The sequence below is a fragment of the Myodes glareolus genome, chromosome 5 (assembly GCF_982192425.1).
Source record: "Myodes glareolus chromosome 5, mMyoGla1.1, whole genome shotgun sequence".
NCBI lineage: Eukaryota > Metazoa > Chordata > Mammalia > Rodentia > Cricetidae > Myodes > Myodes glareolus.
In genome coordinates, this window is record NC_142030.1 from 27221540 (window position 1) to 27241598 (window position 20059).

Sequence of the window (20059 nt, forward strand, 5' to 3'; positions counted from 1 at the left end):
GGTGATGGTGATGGCAGGAGCGATATGTAACAGCAGGCTGAAGTCCTCTGCTCCACCTAACCGACCTTCCTGTGTCACAGCCCCAGGGACTGCTCCCTGACCCGCCCTCGTCTATACCATGTCCTTCTGGTAACCTGCTGCAGCTCAGAGGCTTTCTAAGGGTCCAGACTCGCTGCCTATATTTAGTTCAGCTTCTCTCCAGAATGTTTACAGATTGAAGTCGGCTGATCATACTGAACTCCAAAAGCTTTTACTGGTTCCTCAGGAAAAGGCAAACTAGAGACTTAAAGATAAAGTTACTTATAAACTTCAGCAGCCACCTGATTTACCTCTACAATACAGGCTAATGATCCTAAATTCTTCTTTTGTTTTATTTTTTGGGGGTGGTGGGGTGAGGTGTTCTCTGTATAGCCTTGGCTGTCCTGGAACTTGCTCTATAGACCAGGCTGGCCTTGAACTCATGAGATCGGCCTGCCTCCTGAATGCTGGGTTTAAACGTGTTCTAAATTAGTCCTCAATCCTGTCCGTTTAGTTCTAGGATGGGAACATAGTCTCCTTTTCAGGTACTGTGTTCTCCTTTCCCTAAACCTGCCCTAGAGGGAACAGAGCAAGAAAACCAGCCAGTCTTGCCCTTCAGTCCTTGCTTCAGGAAACCTAGCTCTGAACTGGTACTTTGTAAATCAAACCTTGTTAAAAAAAAACAACAAAACAAAACAAAACAAAAATGAAACAACAACAAAAAACCTTTGTAATCAAACTTTGTAAAAAAAACCACTTTGGGGAGGTGGGAGAAGCAAAGACAGTGCTTAATTCCAAGGAACCCAGAGCAGACCACTTTAGATCTAAGTACTGCTAGAGAAAAGGGCAGACACCACAGCTGGTCCCACAGGCATGCAGCACCCCTTGTCGCTGACCAGAAGGCTGGACTGTAAGGTTGCCCGTTGTGGAAAGAGTGGGGCGCAGTGGGGAGGGGGTGAGGTGGCAGAATGTAACCTTGAAGAAAGGTTAAGAGAGTAAGTTCATATTTATTCTCAATTATAATTTCAAATCAGTGTCATACTTTAACATGAAGATGAATTCATTTAATTCTAGGAAAATTAAGCTTCAAATCCAATAAATTAAATACATATATTCCTCAAGTATTTATGTCCAGAGACTTGGTTTTGGTCGTCACCACACAAAAGCAGCCCGCTCCCGTAACATTCGGACGCCAAAGCGTTGCCATTCTCGCTGATAAATCCACAGTTCCTGAGTGGTATCCAGGCACGCCAACACTGCCCCTCCTTTCCACGCGATCAGCCGGGGGTCCATATCCTGGAAAAAAGGTAAAGCTATTTTGGCAAATGAGACACATGACATCGTTTTCTGCAAGTGGGGTTGGGGTTTTGCTCAGTCAATAGCAAACAAACCAGGTTTTACATCTGTGTGGAATATCAGAACACTAGCTGGGGTGTGTACCTCAGCCACGGAGCATCTGTCTAACATGTAGGGCTGGGTTCAACTCTCAGCACTACCAGCACCAGTACAGAAGACTGAACTGACACATCCATCTCTGCTACAGCTGATGAGAATTTCTCAATCTTTAATACTAAAGACGCCACTCTTCACCACCCCGCAGACAAGCCCCATAGGTGGGCACATGGACATTCAGTACCTCCAAAGAAAAACACTGCCAGGGGTTCCAAATACAGACAGGACCTATTTCTAAACTTCTGGCTTTGTGTTGCTTTTCAAAGTAGTTGATGTCAAAAGAGGCCCTGGAAGATCTCCAGTCCAAGGACCAAAACCTTATGATGGCCAGGGAGGGAAAGGGAGTGGTCCGGTTGTCAGGAAAAGGGAAGAAATCATCTCCTGACCCACCTACAATTCCATTAGGTTAAATCCAAGCAGAGTAAGGACCAGAAAAGCCAGTCTCTCAACAACAGGTAAGCCAGCATACTCCTTAACCTCCAAAACTTGGGGGAAGCAGCAGGAGGACCAGGAATTCAGGCTCTGCACCGTAAGTTTAAGTACCTAAAAACCAAATCAGGGCTAGAGAGATGGCTCGGGTTAATAACCACTCTTCCAGGGGATCTGGGTTCGGTTCCCAGCACCTTCATGCCAGACCATAATCAACTATAACTCCATTTCCAGGGGGTCTATCTATCATCTCCTCTGGTCTCTGCAGGCACCATGTACACATATGAGCACACACATACATGTAGACAAAACACTTAAACACATAACATAAAATCAATCTTAAAAAACAAAAACACCAAACCAAAAGAAAGCTAGTTAAGAACTCCTACTATATTTGTGACCCTCTGAAAAATAATTTTTTCACATCTCTAAGTCCTCAAAACTCCAGTTACAAGCCAGTGCCTCCCTAGATTTCACTCTCCACATGCATTACAATTAGATGTAACCAACGCTGGTTTCATTTGATTACTGTCCAACTTGCAACATGAAACAACGCACCTTAGGCCTTGTGATCACGTCCACATTTTCAATAATTCGCCTGAATGAAGGTGGCATCTTGTTGAGGATTCTGTGTTGGAGAAATTCTTGAGCTTTATGGAACATCAAACCGCCTCCCACAACCAGGATTGAGCTGTACATTTTCTTCTTAGTGTCGTCAGACGCTGAAAAGACAGCGACATCATGCCACTTACCCACCTACGTGGCCAGGCCACTATCCGTCACTTGGATAACAGCCTCAAGAAGTCCCCCAAAATCCATCTTCAACACTGCAGATGGGGTCTGCTGCCCACCTCCCACCTCGCTACTCCCAGGATTAGAACCAAACTTCTCAAGGAGGCCTACGGTGGTTGCTGTGTGGTTTGGAACCTAGGCCGCCTCTAGCTTTATCCTGGCTAACCATGGCTTTGCAGGCTTCCTCAGCCCAGAATGCCCCCAGCATTTAAATCATCCCTCACAACTCTCATAAGATTCAAGAAAGTCACCGCTAACTCCTCCGGAAAAGGACAAATTTCTTATCACATGTCTTAATCAGAAACTCAGCTGGGATTCCGTAGTTCAACTCTAGCGCCTACCAGAGCTGTGATTTCATGATCTGTGTGCTAATCTTCATCGCTAGAACCAGACTACATGGCAGCGCAAGCGCTCTGGGGCCAGGAACCAACCGCACTGCGTTACTGTGTTCACAGTACCCAGAAATGCAAGGGTGGAGTAGGCCTGACGGTTCTGAGAGAAAATGCTGCACTGCACACAAGACTGAACCGTTCACTTGGCTGCCACCCCACTCCACTGAATACTGGGACGCGGGGTGTGCTCACAATCAAGACTGAACCAGTCACCTAGCCACCCCACTTCTCTGCCGGTGAGCGGGGTGTGCTTACAGCAACAGTCCACGCTGTGCAGGATAGCCTTATCAAGGCCCAGGGCTTTTCCTTCAAACAGGGAGATGGCAGTTTTCCTGGACATCAGCGCGGTGAGGGCCTCCTCAGAGTCATTGCCAGCCATCAAACAGTCTCCCTGGGAAGAAGCCAAATCCACCTCCTGGGGATGAAGTCTTTCTGGAAGATCAGAGGCCTGGCCGCGGAGATCCCCTTCAAATCCAATGGGTTTGGATGCAGACTTACGGTCAGCAGTAGCTTTTGCAGACTGTAAATAAGTTAAAGAGAAAGCAATAGATGGTTTGAGCACAAGACACTGCTGGTGTTGTCCAGTTGGACTCTACCCCTTCTATTTCCTCAGAACACTATAAGCAGAAGTCACCATGGTACACACACAGCCTAGCCCCGTGCCCAGGTAATCTGAGCACACAGGAGAGGATGCTCATAAAAGCCAGAGCAGGCTCTGGACATGTGGGCAGGTTTCAGAACTGTACATCAGAGAGCGGACTTTACAACAGAAATGCCAGTATAGACTTTCTTCCACTAAGCTGACTGGTCACTGGAGTACTTGAATGGGATTCACATGCCCGGGACTATTATGGATCCATATTTCCAGGTCCAGTCTTCCTCCTCTCTTCTAGGACATGAACAAAGATTAGCAAGCTTTCAACCCCTGGTTCCAGATCAGCAATGAAAAGAACTACAGCTATGTCCATAAGCAGACACCAGGTTACTGTGGCCCCACCAAATAAATAACTCAGCTGTATTCCTGCTTTCTATATTAAGTACAAAACAATTAAAATTTTACCAAAAGTACTGCTAGATACATATCCAGAAGTAGATAAGTAAACAATACAAGCCAAAGGCAAGTGTCTTCACGGAATTAACTTTTAACTGTTCAGACTTGCATTCAGAAAAGGAGTTAGTATCCGCTAATGAGGAATGAAGAAATTCTTTAGGCAGATTTTGAACTGAGACTTCATTTTGTATGCAGTTCTGAAAACAGTATCAGGTTGGTCTATTGAAGCTGCACTGATTACAAAGATCTGTTAATTCTGGGCACAGTTCTCCTCTGTGAGGAGATGTTTCTCCCGCAGAGGGCTGCGCACCTGCTCCTGCTTGCTCTGTGTGGCCAGCAGGTAATGCTCATCATGCGGGTCCTCAGGGTCCCCCTGGGATCGGTGCTGCAAGGTTGTCATCTTCTGGCCGACGATCCCAAAGGTTGCTGGGTAAAACAGTGCCATCGGAGCCTGTGCATAAAAAGGAGGGAGCTTAGGGAAAGATGCTGTCTCCTCGAAAACGGTGGAGCTTCCTTCTTCCCAAGACAAAGGTCACCAAGCAGGTGCTCCATGTCACACTGGGCAGCAGCCCTCCTGGGAAAAGGGTTGTGTAACAGACCAGAAAACTCCTCATCCAGCTGGACGGATGGCACACCATGTGAGACTCATGAGGAAACGCAGAGTGAACGCCTTACCATCTGCTCTGTGATGTCCTAGCAAGGCCAGTGCCCATCTAAACTCCATGTTCTGAATGATTAAAAGAAAAGCCCGGGGACTGGAGAAATGGCTCAGTGGTTACGAGCACTCTTGGTGGAGGACCTGAATCCAGTTCCCAGCACGTACATCGGCAGCTCACACCCACCTGAAACTCCAGCTCCAGAATATCTGATGTCTGCTCTGGACTCTGTGGGCACCTGCACACGTACACGCATGTACCCATACAGGTATATACATATATATCTAATTATAATACAATATTTAAAAAAGAAGGGGGGCAGATTTATTCTAATCTGTACCCTAACGGGCTATGTTGGCTTGGGGACTAATCAACAACAGGGAGCTGGCATTCTGACCTCACACATTGACAACTCTCTCAGCTTCACCGACTAGGGATAGCTTTCTTTCTACCTGTGAACACATATGTCTGCCTGGTTACCTGGAGTTTTTCATCTCCTAATCGAAACTGGTAGAGCAGGGCAGGCGAATCTGGGTGCCGAATCTGAAATTCATGGTCCTGGAGCCCGGAGATGTCCTGAGTCCAGGAAAAGACGCCATCAGTGAGAACGCGAGTGAAGGCCTCCAAATATGCATAAGCCATTATATAAAGCCCAACATAACATGGCTACCCCGACTCAGAGCCACTTACCGTAAACTACATAAGAGGAGTTCACTGTCCTTTGCTTCTCTATTTGATTTCTGGAATCTCTGCCATTTGTCCTTTTTGTTTTATTCATTACTGACAGACATCAGGACTCAGTAAGAATGTGTCCTCAATAGCTGTGATATTTACAGTCTTTATGTTCCCCAAGTTTTGTAAGATTCATAATTGTATCACCTGAATAAAGTTTGAAACTGAAGCAATGGCCGGGCAGTGGTGGCGCATGCCTCTAAGCCCAGCACTCGGGAGGCAGAGGCAGTCGGATCTCTGTGAGTTCGAGACCAGCCCGGTTTACAAGAGCTAGTTCCAGGACAGGCTCGAAAGCCAAAGAAATCCTGTCTTGAAAATCCAAGACAAACAAACAAACCCTGCAGCAATGAGTGATTAAATGCTGCTAATTCACAATATAAAAGTGCACACAGCCACATTTAATTAAGCAGTGCACCTATCTCCTTACGTGTTCTATCCATTTCCCCTCAACTGTGGCCAGACCCCCGTTGGCAGCAGCTGCCTACATCTCTTTACACAACCTGAGCCTGTCCTCACCACCTGCTATACCCAGGAGCGGCTGAAGAGCTTCAGCTGCCAGGCTTTACCAGTCTCAGTGAACAGCGTGAGATTGGTAAGAGCTGTAAGTTCCTTTTAAATGCCTTACATTTTTCCTGGAGCCAAAATAACCAGCAATAATAATTCTGTTCTCACCTGGTCTAGATGACAGAATGTTTCTTTCAGGTGCTGCAAGAGGAGGCAATCCATTTTGTTTGTTAACTGACATTCTCTGTAAGGGAAGCCCGCTCGCTGCATGAGCCAGTAAAAACACCTTGACACGTCAGAGCCCCCATATGCCAGACAGAGCCTGAAGTTAGGAGAAGAGGGGAAGATGGTTAACCCGTCAGTTAAGAACACACACATCATGCTTTGAGAAATACCTATGATAAGGAAAGCAAATATTCCAAACTCTAGAGAATTTAGACCTGAAAAATTTGGTTTGTTTCTACAAGACTTGCTTAATAAAGCTTTGCTATAAGGATGTAATGGATCACACAAACGACAAGGAGCTAAGCTGCACAACACCTACTATGGCTCCCAGGAACTAGTATTATGAATGTGGGTTGAAAGCTCCCTAAGGGCAAGGTCACCAGCATCAATTTCACCTGGCTGGCACTCACCACCCAGGCTGGACGCCTACGCAGACATCATCTCAGACAATTTCTGGCCTGTGGTGATTCGCATAGACAGTGATGGGAGAAGAGCCGTACCGTGTGTTCCGATGAGACACCCCATCTTCCACACAGCACACGCTTGTTTTCTGGTCCCCAACATCGACAACACAGGTGCTGCTTAAGCCACTCCCAAACGTAGCACACACAGACTCCTGATGGACAACAATCCCTAGCATTACAGAGAGACAGAGTGTCAACAATCTGATGCACAACAAAGACACCCTCAAACAAACAATCAGCTCCGTTCAGAAACCCGGCAATCTCGGGGCAAACACCCAAGGAACATCAGTCCGTTCTGAATGCACATTTAAATAAACTGGTGAACCCCATTAACTTTGTCACTGAGAAAGAACAATTTAAAGGGTGTCATGGGAATCTTGGGCATACCTGAGAAGCCCATCTTCATCAGGATCATATGCACTAGCTCTTTCACATGCTGTTTGTGATAGATATCAGGGATTAACAAGATGCACCTGTAATACTGGAGAGAAACCCAATGAGAAACAAGTGTCAGCATCCACCTAGTCAAGTCCAGTCCCATAATGCCACCATTCGTGAGGCTTCCCCGCGTAGGAGAAGCAGCTATGACCATGGGCCCTGAGCAAAAAAGCTCGAACCTCTGTGCTGCCTTGCTTCTAGGTTTTAGAAGGAAACAGGAACAGCTGTTTCCCTCGACTCCTTAGAATCCATGTGAACGTGTGACATGGAAACTTGTGGAGTTAATATGTCTGAGTGAGGTACGAAGAAAGGCATGGACATGAGCAAGCTTGTGGTTTCTCCAGTATTCAGAGACCAAAGAAACAGTAAGAGGGAGAGATTGCTGGAGGAGAATTAAAGAAAATAAGATATCCCCACCACCCACCCCAACGTTGAAACTGCTTCAGGACACTGTCACACACCTCAGTAATGTGCACTTGGACTCATCAAGAATCTTAAAGTCAACCCAAAGAACTGGGAATTTCCCCTCACCTTTAAATCTTTCAGTGGGATTTCCAAATACTTCTGTATTGCATGAGACCATATCACTTCAATATCTGCCAGAACAGCCGTCAGGGAGCCCCCAGGACCTGGGTGGATATTCAGCTGACCCCGTCTAATAGGCCAGTGAATATTGTAACAGTCCAGCGGGTTAACGTACAAGGCCTAGGACAGGAAGAAGCGCATCATCAGAGCTATCTCTAAGGGTTGTCTGGACTCACATCCAAACTCTAAGACCAGAAGTCAAACTCTTCTGAGTGCTTTAGACCTTGAGTGTTGGGTATCTATCTGACAACCCGGAGGGGCAGTGAAGGATCTGGTCCTCAGAAACAGGATCAAGAAGTGTTAGGAAACAACCGCGAACTCGGGACTATCAGTTGTTTTGTTTCCATTCCTTTCATTGTCCAAGTTTCTTACCTCTTCTCCTACCAAATACTCGGGCTGGTGAGACGTGTTTGTCCATTTGTTTCCAGAACAGTGGTCTAGAATGGCAGGTCGCATCTGCTTATTGTAGGAGCGTGCCTGGGGTGAGAAATCAGAAACAGGCTGTACTTCTGCAGGCAGGGGGCAATGCAAGAGTCCCCTTCTCTCCTCTTGAACACTGAGACACACGGGCAAGTAGTGACTGGTCCTCCCCTGGGAAGTACTGACTGGTCCTCCCCTGGGAAAGTACTCACTGGTCCACCCCTGGGAAAATACTAACTGGTCCTCCCCTGGGAAAATACTGACTGGTCCTCCCCTGGACAAGTACTAACTGGTCCTCCCCTGGGGAAGTACTAACAGTTCCTCACCTGGGCAAGTACTAACTGGTCCTCCCCTGGGCAAGTACTAACTAGTCCTTCCCTGGACAAGTACTAACTGGTCCTCCCCTGGGGAAGTACTAACAGGTCCTCCCCTGGGGAAGTACTAACAGGTCCTCCCCTGGGCAAGTACTAACTGGTCCTCCCCTGGGCAAGTACTAACTAGTCCTTCCCTGGACAAGTACTAACTGGTCCTCCCCTGGGGAAGTACTAACAGGTCCTCCCCTGGGGAAGTACTAACTGGTCCTCCCCTGAGCAAGTACTAACTGGTTCTCCCCTGGACAAGCACTAACTGGGTCCTCCCCTGGGGAAGTACTAACTGGTCCTCACCTGGGCAAGTACTAACTTGTCCTCCCCCTCCCCCATTCCTCCCTTCCTTCTTGTATTTTCTACCTTGTATTTGCATAATGACTTATAGAACATATGAGAATCCTATGGCTGCTATGGCACTACAGTGACACATCACACACATGGCAGTGGAGGTGCAGGATCACAGGGGAGCTGAGACCTTCTGATGGCATACCTACATGCACACAGCTTCCCTAGTCTAGGGCTGCTGCTGTCAGTAAGCTGCAGTCGTACAACAGGACAGCATGCACACCACACACAATGTATGGCACTGCAATGAGCAAACGAGCCTCAGCGTACACTACGTATTGACAGGGATATGGTCCTCCTGTTCACACATTTCTTTACAAATGTGAAAAGGACCAGTTCTAAGGAAGGTCCTGCAGGAGGCGATGCAGAAGAAAGCAGTTGTCATAGGAACTGACAGGTCCTCACGTGTTATTGCCCATGCAGACTTTCTCAAGGAACAAGACAGTGGCATTGGTGATCTTGAACCTGCGTGGGCTTGGAAGGGTATGCGTGTCTTAGTTTTTAACAACAAGTTTTAAAGTAAAAGTAATTTGTAATAATAAATTATAATTTACAGAGTACAGATATAAAGAAAGACTTTACAGCTCCACAAGGCTTATTATTCACACCAATATTTTTAAGTGCTATTATGAAAGAATGAAGTTATGGTACGTGGTGCATTTCCTGCATGCTGAGGTCAGGTGCACACCCCATCTGGCAGCTAACGATGCCTTATGCAGCTGAATATCTTGGAGGTGTAAGGTCAACATCAACATAGACCCCAAATCCCTTCTGTGCTGCCGGCACTGAAGTGCGCTACCATGGACAGTGGAGCTGTGGTAAGACGCGGCGCACACACTAAATAGCGGATCAGTCTCTAGAATGCTGTAGGTCAAATTCTTCCTACTCCCTCACATCTTAACTCCTGCACGGTCACTAGGCTGAGTCCATGCTTGTCATGATTTAATTCTTTGTAGATGCACTCTTTTCCAATCCAGCAAACAAACAAAAGCCTTCACCACAAAGGGAAATCACTTACGGTACGGTGTTTATGGCGTCTACATTAGCAGACAGAGTGGCCTAGCCCTTTACAATGCCTCATTGTTCATTGGCTGACCCACCCAGGGCAGCATCTAGTCACATTCCATCGTGAGAAGTACCCTCATGCTGTACACTGGGGCTTTACTGTTTTGCCTCTCCCCGACCCAAAGACTTATTTTTATTTTACGTGTATGAGTGTTTACCTTGCATATATGTGTGTGTACCATATACGTGTCTGATGCCCTTGGAAGGCCAGAAAAAGGCATGAGATCTTCTGGGACTGGAGTTACAGATGGTTTGTGAGAACTGGGAACTAAACATGGGTCCTCTGCAGGAGCAGTCAGTGCTCTTAACCACACTGAACTAACTCCCCAGCGCGCACATTTGTTTTTGTTTGTTTGTTTGTTTGTTTTTTGGTTTTTTGCTTTTCAAGACAGGATTTCATTGTCTATCAGCCCTGGCTGTCTTAGAACTCCCTCTGTAGACCAGGCTGACCTTGAATTCACAGAGACCCATCTCTCTCTGTCTTCTAGTGCTGGGATGAAAGGTATACACTAGCACCACCAAGATGTGGAATTCCCCTCTGTATGCTGTGAATATGCTTTATTACCTTTGGTTAATAAAGAAGCTACTTTGGCCTACGGCAGGGCAGAATATAGCTAGGTGGGAAAACTAAACTGAATTCAGAGAGAAAGACACTGGAACCTTACTGCTAAGCCACAGTCTATGGCGATATACAGATTAATAAAAATGCGTTAATTTAAGATGTATGAGTTAGCTAAAATACGCCTGAGCTGTTGGTCAAACAGAGTAATTAATACGGTCTCTGTGTGATTATTCGGGACTGGGTGGCCGGGAAACAAAACTGCGGTCTCCATTTATACCACCACCCTACACAGGACCATCCTGTGGTAAAACTGCCCACAGTATGCAGCATAGTAACATACTACATACCAGAGTCTGGAGCAATAGGCTGTGCTGTATGTAGAACCTAGGTGTGCAAAAGATACGTGACCTCGTCTTCTGTCATGCATGCCACTTCTCTAGGGTTTTATGACACATCCCCATTGTTAAGCAATACACAACGAAATCAATAGAGGTGGAAAACTAATAATAAATTTGAAGGAAAAGTTGACCGAACCTGTTCTGGTGACACAGGGATTCGTCTTGTACCATTTGACATCTTTTTAGACCATATCGCCTGGTCTACCATTTTAAGGCCATTTTGTCTTTGTTCACTGCTTTCAGGTTTCTGGAGAGAAAAATGAAAGGATGATCAATATAACACATTTAATGAAAACAGAAAACAAGGCATGCTACTAACTTAATCAATCTGTCAATGAGTAGATAATCTCAACAAGTAGCATTTCTTTAATTAATTAATTTATTTATTTTATTTTATTTACTTTTTTTGCTTAGCCGTGATAACCCTAAGAATTCCAGAGCTGGGTGCTCTGCCAGCATCCCAGCACTGCAGAGACTAAGAGAGAGGAGGAACTGGAGTTCAAGGCCAGCCTGGACTATAAGGGCAGATCAAACAAACAAAATATCAAAATGAAAGCCTGACCAAAGCCTACTGTCTGCAAAACCCTATAACCTCAGTGCCTTGTGGCTGATATCTGACTAATACAAACGTTTCAGCACTATTCAAATTAATACCGGGCAGGGTGCTGCACAGGAAGCAGAGGCAGGCAGATTTCTAGGAATTCAAGGCTAGCCTGGTCCACATAGTGAGTTCCAGGTACGCTGAGGTCTACACTGGGAGACTTTTGTCTCAAAAAAAAAAAACAAAAACAACAAGAAACAGTATTTCAGAGACCCTTGCCCTTGCTCAGTGGTTAGGAGCACATACTGTTCTTCCTGAGAACCTGAGTTTGATTCCCAGCACCCTCATCAGGTGGCTTACAATTCTAACTCCAGTTCCAGTGGATCTCACCCCTCTGACCCAGGTAGGCATCTGTGTTCATGTGCACAAACTGCCCCTATACATACTCATAACTTAAAATAATGAAAATAAATTAAAAAATCTAAGACTCTATATATCTATATAATGCTTATCTTTATGATTCTGTAACAATATTATATTCCTTTATATATTTTTCATAAATCAGGAAGTGTTTCAAGTCCCTAAAATACTGTAAATTATTTTGTGTGGGTGGCAGCAAGTCTGAACTGTCCATGAGCGGAGAAAGTGAGCTGTGCACAGGAAGTGTGCATGCATGATTCTCAGCAGGCTCGGGACTGTGGATGTGCTTGGCCGCTTCATGTCCCTGCCGCCTGACTTCCCCACAATGATAGACTGTAACCTGAATTTGTTACCAGAATAAGCCCTTTCTCCCTCGGTGGCTTTTGTTTAGGTATTTATCACAGCAACAGGAACTGACACTAACTCACCTCCCCCCCAGGCCGCTCCCCCAGGCGCTCTCCTCTGACTTACATTTAGCCCTTCCCTTAGCAGCCAGTTGTCCTTATATAGCGGCTGCCCTTGTTGTTTGTGTCTCCGTGCAATGACATGAGGGATGCTGGCAGGAAGTGTATCTGTAGCTCGACCAATTCTTAAAGTTGTTGAACCTGGGTGTATGACAACAATAAAGTTGCTCTGGATTTGCTGCAGACATAAAAAAAATATAGATGTGAATTTAGCAGCACAGTTAAGAAGTTAACTAACACACATTATACGTAACACATTATATGATGTTTCCTGTAAAAACCACGTTTTAGTCAGGGTTCTATTGCTGCGATGAACGATCGTGACAAAACCAGCCGGGGTGACACTTCCATGCCATAACATTGTCCATTGTTACAGGAAGTCAGATGGAACCTCAAACAGGGTGGGAACCTGGGGGCAGAAGCTGATGGTGCTGAGGCCATTGAGGGGTGCTGCTTACTGACTTCTCCTCATGGTTTGCTCAACCTGTTTTCTTACAGACCAAAGGACCAGCCCAGGGATGGCACTACCCACAACTGGCTGGACCCTTCTATATCAATCACTAATTAAAATGCTCTACAGGCTTGCCTACATCTAGATCTTATTGAGACATTTTCGGAATCGAGGTTCCCTCCTCTCTGAAGACTTTAGCCTATGTCAAGTTGACACAAAACTAGCTAGTACAGACCCTTAGGCTAAAAAGCATAATAATTTAGTAAAGAGAGATATCCCATTGCACTGTTTCTTCTGAATGCAAATTCTTTGGTGTCCCTTGAGCTGACTCACAGTACACATTTCAATAAATTCTTACTTATCTGAATGAAGCCCAAGTCCTCCGGTGCAAATTAACACATAATTACTGAGTGTTTATGTGCTAGAAAATGTAGATAGGATGGTAACCAGGACCAACTCTCTACTATCAGAGAACTTTCTATTCACTTAAAAATACAAGTGGGTAAGAGAAGAGAGCGGAAAGTGTAACTAACACCGTGAGCAGAAAAGGACGAGCCCAAGCCTTCCCTACAGAGTCTGAGACTGAGAAGCTCCAGCAGGCCTAGAAATCGGCTAGTTCAAAAGCTCTTGGGGTGACGTCTACAATCAGCCAGGTTTGCCTGAAGCATTCAAGGAAGAAAATAATGTAAGCAAAGGATTATTGCTTCCTAATGCTGGAAGCTAAAGCTTTACTCACGAACAGCTTCAGCGTGAGTTTGTCACCTGTATTTGGGTTACCATATGTGCTATACCTCATTTGGCAAGAGCCTGGGGTTAAAAGCCAGAGCCTACAACTCAGGCCTGGTAAGTCAGAAGAGAGGGCAAACAAAAACTCACAGTGCCGCGCAAATTCAAGATGGCAGGGACGGGTCTGAAGCTCTTGTGGGAGAGAATTTGGGTTCTCTTGGGAAAACGTCTTCCCCCAAACTTGTTGAGGCACGCAAAGTTTCAGCAGAGAGGAAGAGAAGCACAGACTCTGGCAATGCCTCTGAAGGCAGGGGTTTGGAACGGACAGACGGCTCGACCGTGAAGAGGGCATACAGCTCTGGCAGAGAACCAGAGTTTGGATCCCAGCACCGTATCAGGCAGCTCAATACCATTTACTCCAACTTTAGGAATCTGACGCCCTCTTCTGGACTCATGGGTACCTGCACTTACATGTGCACGTACCCACCAACCCCTGCCCACCACCCAGTCCCCATATGCATATAATTTTTAAGAAAAATTCTTTAAAAAAAATTTTTTTATTTTTGAAACAGGGTTTCTCTGTGTAGCCCTGGCCGTCCTGGAATTCACTCTGTGGACCAGGTTGGCCTCAAACTCAGAGATTTTTAAATTATGTTTTTTAAAGACAGAGCCTAAGTATGTAGACAGGGCTATACTAAAATTCACAAACTCCACTTCCCAAGTCACAAGTTCTGGGTTTATAGGCATGTGCCACCTTGCCCAGCTTGACTCCAAACTTCTGTTAATTACAAAACTCAATGGCTCTAGAACCTTCATCAGTGTAAGTGTAAGTCCCTTTGCCTGCGATGTTCTTTCTCTCAGCTACACCTAACTCTTCACTTCAGGGATGAATTAAATGCCATCATTAAGTGTTCTGATCCCTCCATAACCTGACCTATAGCCTTCCTTTCCATGATACTCTACAGTCTGTCGTCCCAATAGACAATAACTCTAGCGAAGAGGGGCACTTCTGTCTTGTTTACTGCTCTATACCAGCATGTGGCAGACAGTCAAGTATGCCCTGAAAGGTGTTGGCATCCCTGTGCTATGTTGGGCATCTTCTCAATTGACTGGGGAAAACAGGTGAGCCCGCTACCCCTCAGGATGCCTGGACCTCATCAAAGACCCACAAGCTGTACTACATGGATTATTTTGGTTTTTTTGTTTTTGTTTTTCGAGACAGGGTTTCTCTAGCTTTGGAGCCTGTCCTGGAACTAGCTCTTGTAGACCAAGCTGGCCTCGAACTCACAAAGATCCGCCTGTCTCTGCCTCCCGAGTGCTGGATTAAAGGCGTGCGCCACCACCTCCCAGCCAACTCCATGGATTATGAAACTCTAGAGAACAGTTTCCTGGAGCGCAGGCAATTATTGTTTAGTAATTACATATTTTAATGTGTTAGCAAAGGAACCTGGCCTTTTCCACATATCATTTCTTAGATATTCTCACTATGCTATGACTAAGAAAAGTCAGTGACATACAGATGCCACAGAAGGTATAGAAAAGTCCAAAGTGTGACACATTCACGGGTGTGTAGAAAAAGGCCCAAGCCCCAGATTCACTGATCTGTTACAAACTCAGCCTGTCACTCGCTCTAATGAAGGGCCTACCTCATCAAGTTCTCGCGAGAATGCCAGAGCTGATCATGTTACTTGGATGTAGCACTGGTGGCAATTAGAAAATGCTAACTGTTCAATCTGAATGAAGCCCAACAGAAAATCACAAGATGTTTTAATTTTGCCCTTTTTTTTCTTGGTTACTCAAGTGAGTGGCTTCTCAAGCATGAACTCTGTCAAAGAAAACGATGCATCACGATGGCAAAAGGTTGGACAAACTCACGAGTCAAGAATTAGCATTCCATTCCAACATTCTCCGCCACCTTCAATGAAGTGACCATGCTATGGGCTTGTGTGGGTACTGGAAAGGGCTCCAGTCTTTCTTAACTCTAAACGGCGATGTCTCCAGGCCTTTAAAGTCTCTCAGGTAGTTCCCTTTTCCAGAACTCCTCCATGGACACCTTTGGTCACTCTCAATCTCCAGCTCCCCAGCTCCCACCTCTACCCTCTCCCTGTCCAACAGTTCATCCTTGTCAAGGCTGAAGGAAACACACGTGTTCACTACCCACTTCAGTCCTCTGAACTAGCTCATCCCACACCATAGTCTGCGTTTCACAGCGGCCCTACCAGTTAGGTCATTTAACCCGTGCACGGGAGAGGAAGAAGGTTCAGAAAGGGCCCACAGGAAATCCTGAGCATTTAATCCCTCCTTGATTCTTCTGCAAGCTGTGCACTGCCCCCGCCCATTTCCCATGGGGGAATGTGTTTACTTATCAGTAAGCCCTGGCGAATCAGAGTGTGTGCCACGCTGCTCTAAATAAATGTTTTTGACTTACACTTGTTTTTGAACAAACTCCGAATGCCGATTTAAGGAAAGACTACCTTCCCTCTGAGATCTGCGAACAAAGGAACAGACTAAGTTCTGACCATCCCTGAACAAGTGTCGGCGGACGTCCCCGAGTGCCCGGTCGGTGCTAAACTGTGACATCTCACAGCCCGGAGATCCGGAGGCTGTGCGGGGCGGCTCCGCACCCGGGAGGACACCGAATCCTTCCCCGACGCCGGGCACCCGGGCTCCGCCAGCAGAGGCCCAGGCTAGGCGGATTCTAACCTCACCTCCTGCAGCGACTCGGGCACCAGCGCCGGCACGATGGGTCGCTTCACGCCCCGCTGCTCCTTCTCCTTTTCTCCGCCCTTCTCCTTCCCGTTCTCCGCGTCCCCCTTCTCGGCTTGGGTCATCTCTGCCACCGCCGAGCACCCCCGGCCTCAGGAACACCGCCTGTACAGCCAGCGGAGGAGAGTCACCGCGCAGGCGCAGCGCCCATGGCTGCCCACAGTCAAGATGGCTGCCGAGGGCGTCGGCCCTAGGGAATTGTGGGTAGTAGGGAATGACAGGGTTGGAGTTTGGTTTTTTCATTGTTGTTTTTGGTGATGGTGAGCACAGAACCTAAGGACTTTTTGTTGTTGGTGGTGGTTTTTTGTTTGTTTGTTTTGTTTTGTTTTTTTTTCGAGACAGGGTTTCTCTACAGCTTTTGGAGCTAGCTCTTGTAGCCCAGGCTAGCCTTGAACTCACAGAGATCCGCCTGCCTCTGCCTCTCGAGTGCTGGGATTAAAGGCGTGTGCCACCATCGTCTGGCTAGAATCCTAGGACTTTAAAAAGGTGAGAATGATCTTTTTTTAACCAGTGAGCTACATCTCCAGTGTAATACTTTTTTTTTTCTTTTTAAATTTTCTTTTAGACAGGGTCTCACTACTTATCCCTGGCTAGCCTGCAACTTGCCATATAGATCAGGCTAGCTTCTAACTCAAGAAACTAAATGTGTGTGCCACCCCACCTAACCCTTTTTGTACTCTATGTGAGTCTGAGGTAATCACTTTCATTTCCACTCACAGGAGCCATGATGCTCCAAGTTCTCACAGTTTGCTGGGCCTGTTCAGTCTGGTCTCTGATGCTGGATTCTCTAGGACTAGGTCTCTCTCTTCTTGACACATTTCTTGAGTAACTGCTTTTAATTTCATGGCTTTACCTATATGACTTCTGAATATATTATTTCCAGTTTTGGTCTGTTCCTGAGACCCAGTCTGATAGCCTATTTGATATCAGTACTTAATATTTCTCCAAAGCATTGTAAATTTAAATAATGAATAATTAATCCCTGCTCCCTGCAGGAGGTGGAACAAGGGTGACAAACCCCAACAATAAGCCAGACATGTAATTTGGCCGCTCACCTATTGAGCAACGTGCAAACCATCATGAGACTGAAAAGTATCTTGGCTTGGTTCACTTCTTTGAATAACATGTTATTTACTTAGCCCACCCCTGCCGGATGACTCCAGCAGTCCCTAAACTGGGGGCCTGTTTAGTTCAGTTCCCGAGAAGCCGCCCATGCATCTGCTCAGGGTTTTCATCACAACTTTGATATAGCAGCACAGACATGCAGTTCCAACCCTCCGGAAGACTGCCTCAAGTTTAAGGCCAACTGTCTTCTGGAGCATACCTGATCTCTCTCCTATTTCTTTGTGCGCTGTACTCCCAGAACCAGGAGGGCATCAGCTGTTCTGTTTTATCAAACAGAGTCTCACTAAACCAGCAAGCACGGGATCCTGCCTCCACCTGACATCCGGGATTACAGGGGAGCACAAGGTCTTACCCAAGCCTTTTATGTGGGTGCTTTGATCTGAATTCAAGCCCTCAAGAGGGCATGGCTTGTGCCTACCCACTGAGCAGCCCTTCCGCCCATTTCTAGTGTTACCTGTCCCCTTCCATGCCTGTGGCATATCCAGCTACACTTGGCTTTCTTGTTTTCATTTGTGTGTGTGCACTCATGCTAAAGTGCCTATGTGGACGTCAGAGGACAGCTCTGGGGAGTCTTTTCTCCCACGTGGGTCCTAGGAATAGGACTCTGGTCAGCCAGGCTTGATAGTGGATGTCCTTACCTGCTCAGCCATATCAGGAGCGCATACACTTAATTTCTAAGGTCAAGTTCTTCCCATCGCCAGGCTGTTGCTGTTCCTTTGCTTTGTTGCTGCTTCTCTTGCCTGCAAGACTCTTCCCTCAGCTGAACTTGAGGCCTCCCCGGGTATCCTTTCCTTCTGGCTTCTTAGACACACGAGCCATTTATCTGCTATTATCTTGCCTGTGCACTTTCTCCCACACTACAACGTAAGATCCACGAGAATTGTGCTATTGTCAGCCCCAGAATATGGTGCGAAAACTGGATAAATTGATCTCAGGTGGGTGTGGGGAGCACCGTGTAATCCCACGTGCCTGAGAAGGGCAGGAGCGTATTGAGTTGAAGGTTAGCTTGGACTGCATGAGATTGTCTCAGTAAACCAAAATAAATAAATAAGTAAAAGAGCAAGACAAAACAAAATGCTTGGTTTACCCTTCTTGATGGTTTCTTTTAGGTAACAAAGATGCAGTAGCAATCCCGAGTCAGGAAGGTTCTTACGTCACAAGCACAGAGAGGCCACTGCTTACACCAGGTCACCCACTAAGGTCATTACAATTCAGTGAAACCTAATAGTGTTTCTGCCAGTCACAGCCACAAAATCTATAGGGCTGTTGAGTTCTAGTGAGCCCTCACAGCTATCTGTATAATCTGAGAATCATCTATATACTTCACTTTGTCAGAATTAAAAACATAAAGCAGGTTGGACATAACTGAGTCGTCAAAAACTGTTCTTACTCTAACTTATAATCACTTTTCTTTGAACACTGGTGTCTTGTGATACTATGTCCCCATTTGTTATTGATAAGCAGATAAAGCTTTCCTCTAAATATTTCAGGTTTCACCATGTGTACATTGGACGTGCACCATGATTCATTTTTACAGCATCTTAGTGCCTATTTCATGTGGTCACTGTTCACAAGACCAAGGGAAACCAAACAAACTGTAATCTGTGTAATCCTAGCACTCCAGAGACAGGTAGATCTCAAGCTCCATTTCAAGGCTAGCCTAGGTTACAGATTTGTCTGTTAGTTTCTGGCAACTTAACCACGTGGGATGAGGAACCTGTATTGAGAAAAGGTTTTCAGCAGACAGGCTACAGACAAGTCTGTGTGTGTGGGGGGGGGTGTTTTTGTTTCTTTTAAAATATTTATGTGTATTTGGCATGAAGGTGTCAGATTCCCTGGAACTGGAGTTATAGACAGTTGTGAACTGCCATGTGAATGCTGGGAATCGAACCCAGGTCCTCTGTAAGAGCAGCCAGTGCTTTTAACCACCGAGTCATCTCTCCAGCCCCAATCTCCAGCGTTTTCTTGATTGATGCATGAGGGACCACTGTGGGTAATGCCACCCCTGAAAAAAAACAGGCTGAGCAAGCGTAAGGAACAAGCCAGTAAGCAGTGTTCCTCAGGGTCTCTGCTCTCACCTCCCTGATACGGACAATCTTTCTCACAGCAATAATGAAGCCAACTAAGACCCGATCTCAAAAATGGCCTTAAAGAGCCCAAGTGAGCTCAACAGGGCTATTTAGGGAAGACAGGAAAGGGATCTAGAAAGAACTGAAAGAAGACAGGTAGGATTGTAAGCAATGGGATCAGATTCCCATTTGTTCAGAGAGCATATAAGTCCATGGTTTTGAAGATTGGCCAGTATATAGTCAGTCATTTGAAGCTCAGTTTTGATGATTGTGGTCATACAAATATCCTTATATTTTATCTGGTAGTAAATAAAGATGTATTCATAAAATTAATACATTAGAGATAAAAAATTCAAAAGCAAATATATGTATGCTACTGAAATAATTATATTGTGGTTTATTTACAAATGAGAGCAAGAAAACATTGAGCAGTATTTCAGAAGTTGAAAAAAAGGCAACATTAACAGAAGTAAATACATTAGTGCCAGGTGGTGGTGGCACATGCCTTTACCTAACACTTGGGAGGCAGAGGCAGGCAGATCTCTGAGTTCAATGCCAGGCTGGTCTGTAGAGCAAGTTCCAGGATGGCAAGTGATACACA

General features: G+C 45.9%; 1 protein-coding gene across 3 annotated transcripts; it reads right to left on the reverse strand.

Moving 5' to 3' along the window:
* Positions 1-1005: 1005 nt before the first annotated feature.
* Positions 1006-16410, reverse strand: Actr8 (actin related protein 8). Of its 3 annotated transcripts, none has more exons than XM_048421495.3 (13): positions 16207-16410; positions 12329-12499; positions 11033-11143; positions 8111-8215; positions 7685-7858; positions 7103-7196; positions 6752-6884; positions 6195-6348; positions 5271-5366; positions 4445-4585; positions 3339-3603; positions 2458-2621; positions 1006-1314 (listed from the first exon to the last, which is right to left on the reverse strand). In XM_048421495.3, exons 1-13 carry the CDS (start codon positions 16327-16329, stop codon positions 1171-1173), a joined length of 1875 nt encoding a protein of 624 aa, XP_048277452.1. In that variant the 5' UTR covers positions 16330-16410; the 3' UTR covers positions 1006-1170. The 3 variants fall into 3 exon arrangements, with proteins under 3 accessions (XP_048277452.1, XP_085543901.1, XP_048277453.1); XM_085687775.2 differs by having other exon boundaries at positions 12329-12462; positions 16207-16350; XM_048421496.3 differs by lacking the exon at positions 12329-12499.
* Positions 16411-20059: the final 3649 nt, after the last annotated feature.

What these genes read in the sequence shown, in the direction of transcription:
- Actr8 (XM_048421495.3), bottom strand. Translation starts at nt 16,329, where the DNA reads ATGACCCAAGCCGAGAAGGGGGACGCGGAGAACGGGAAGGAGAAGGGC. An exon ending in TCCCTGTGTCACCAGAACAG is followed by an intron (nt 8,216 to 11,032) that starts GTTCGGTCAACT and finishes TTCTCACCCCAG; the next exon opens with GCACGCTCCTACAATAAGCA. An exon ending in GCACAGCGTGGACTGTTGCT is followed by an intron (nt 2,622 to 3,338) that starts GTAAGCACACCC and finishes CTGTCTTTTCAG; the next exon opens with CGTCTGACGACACTAAGAAG.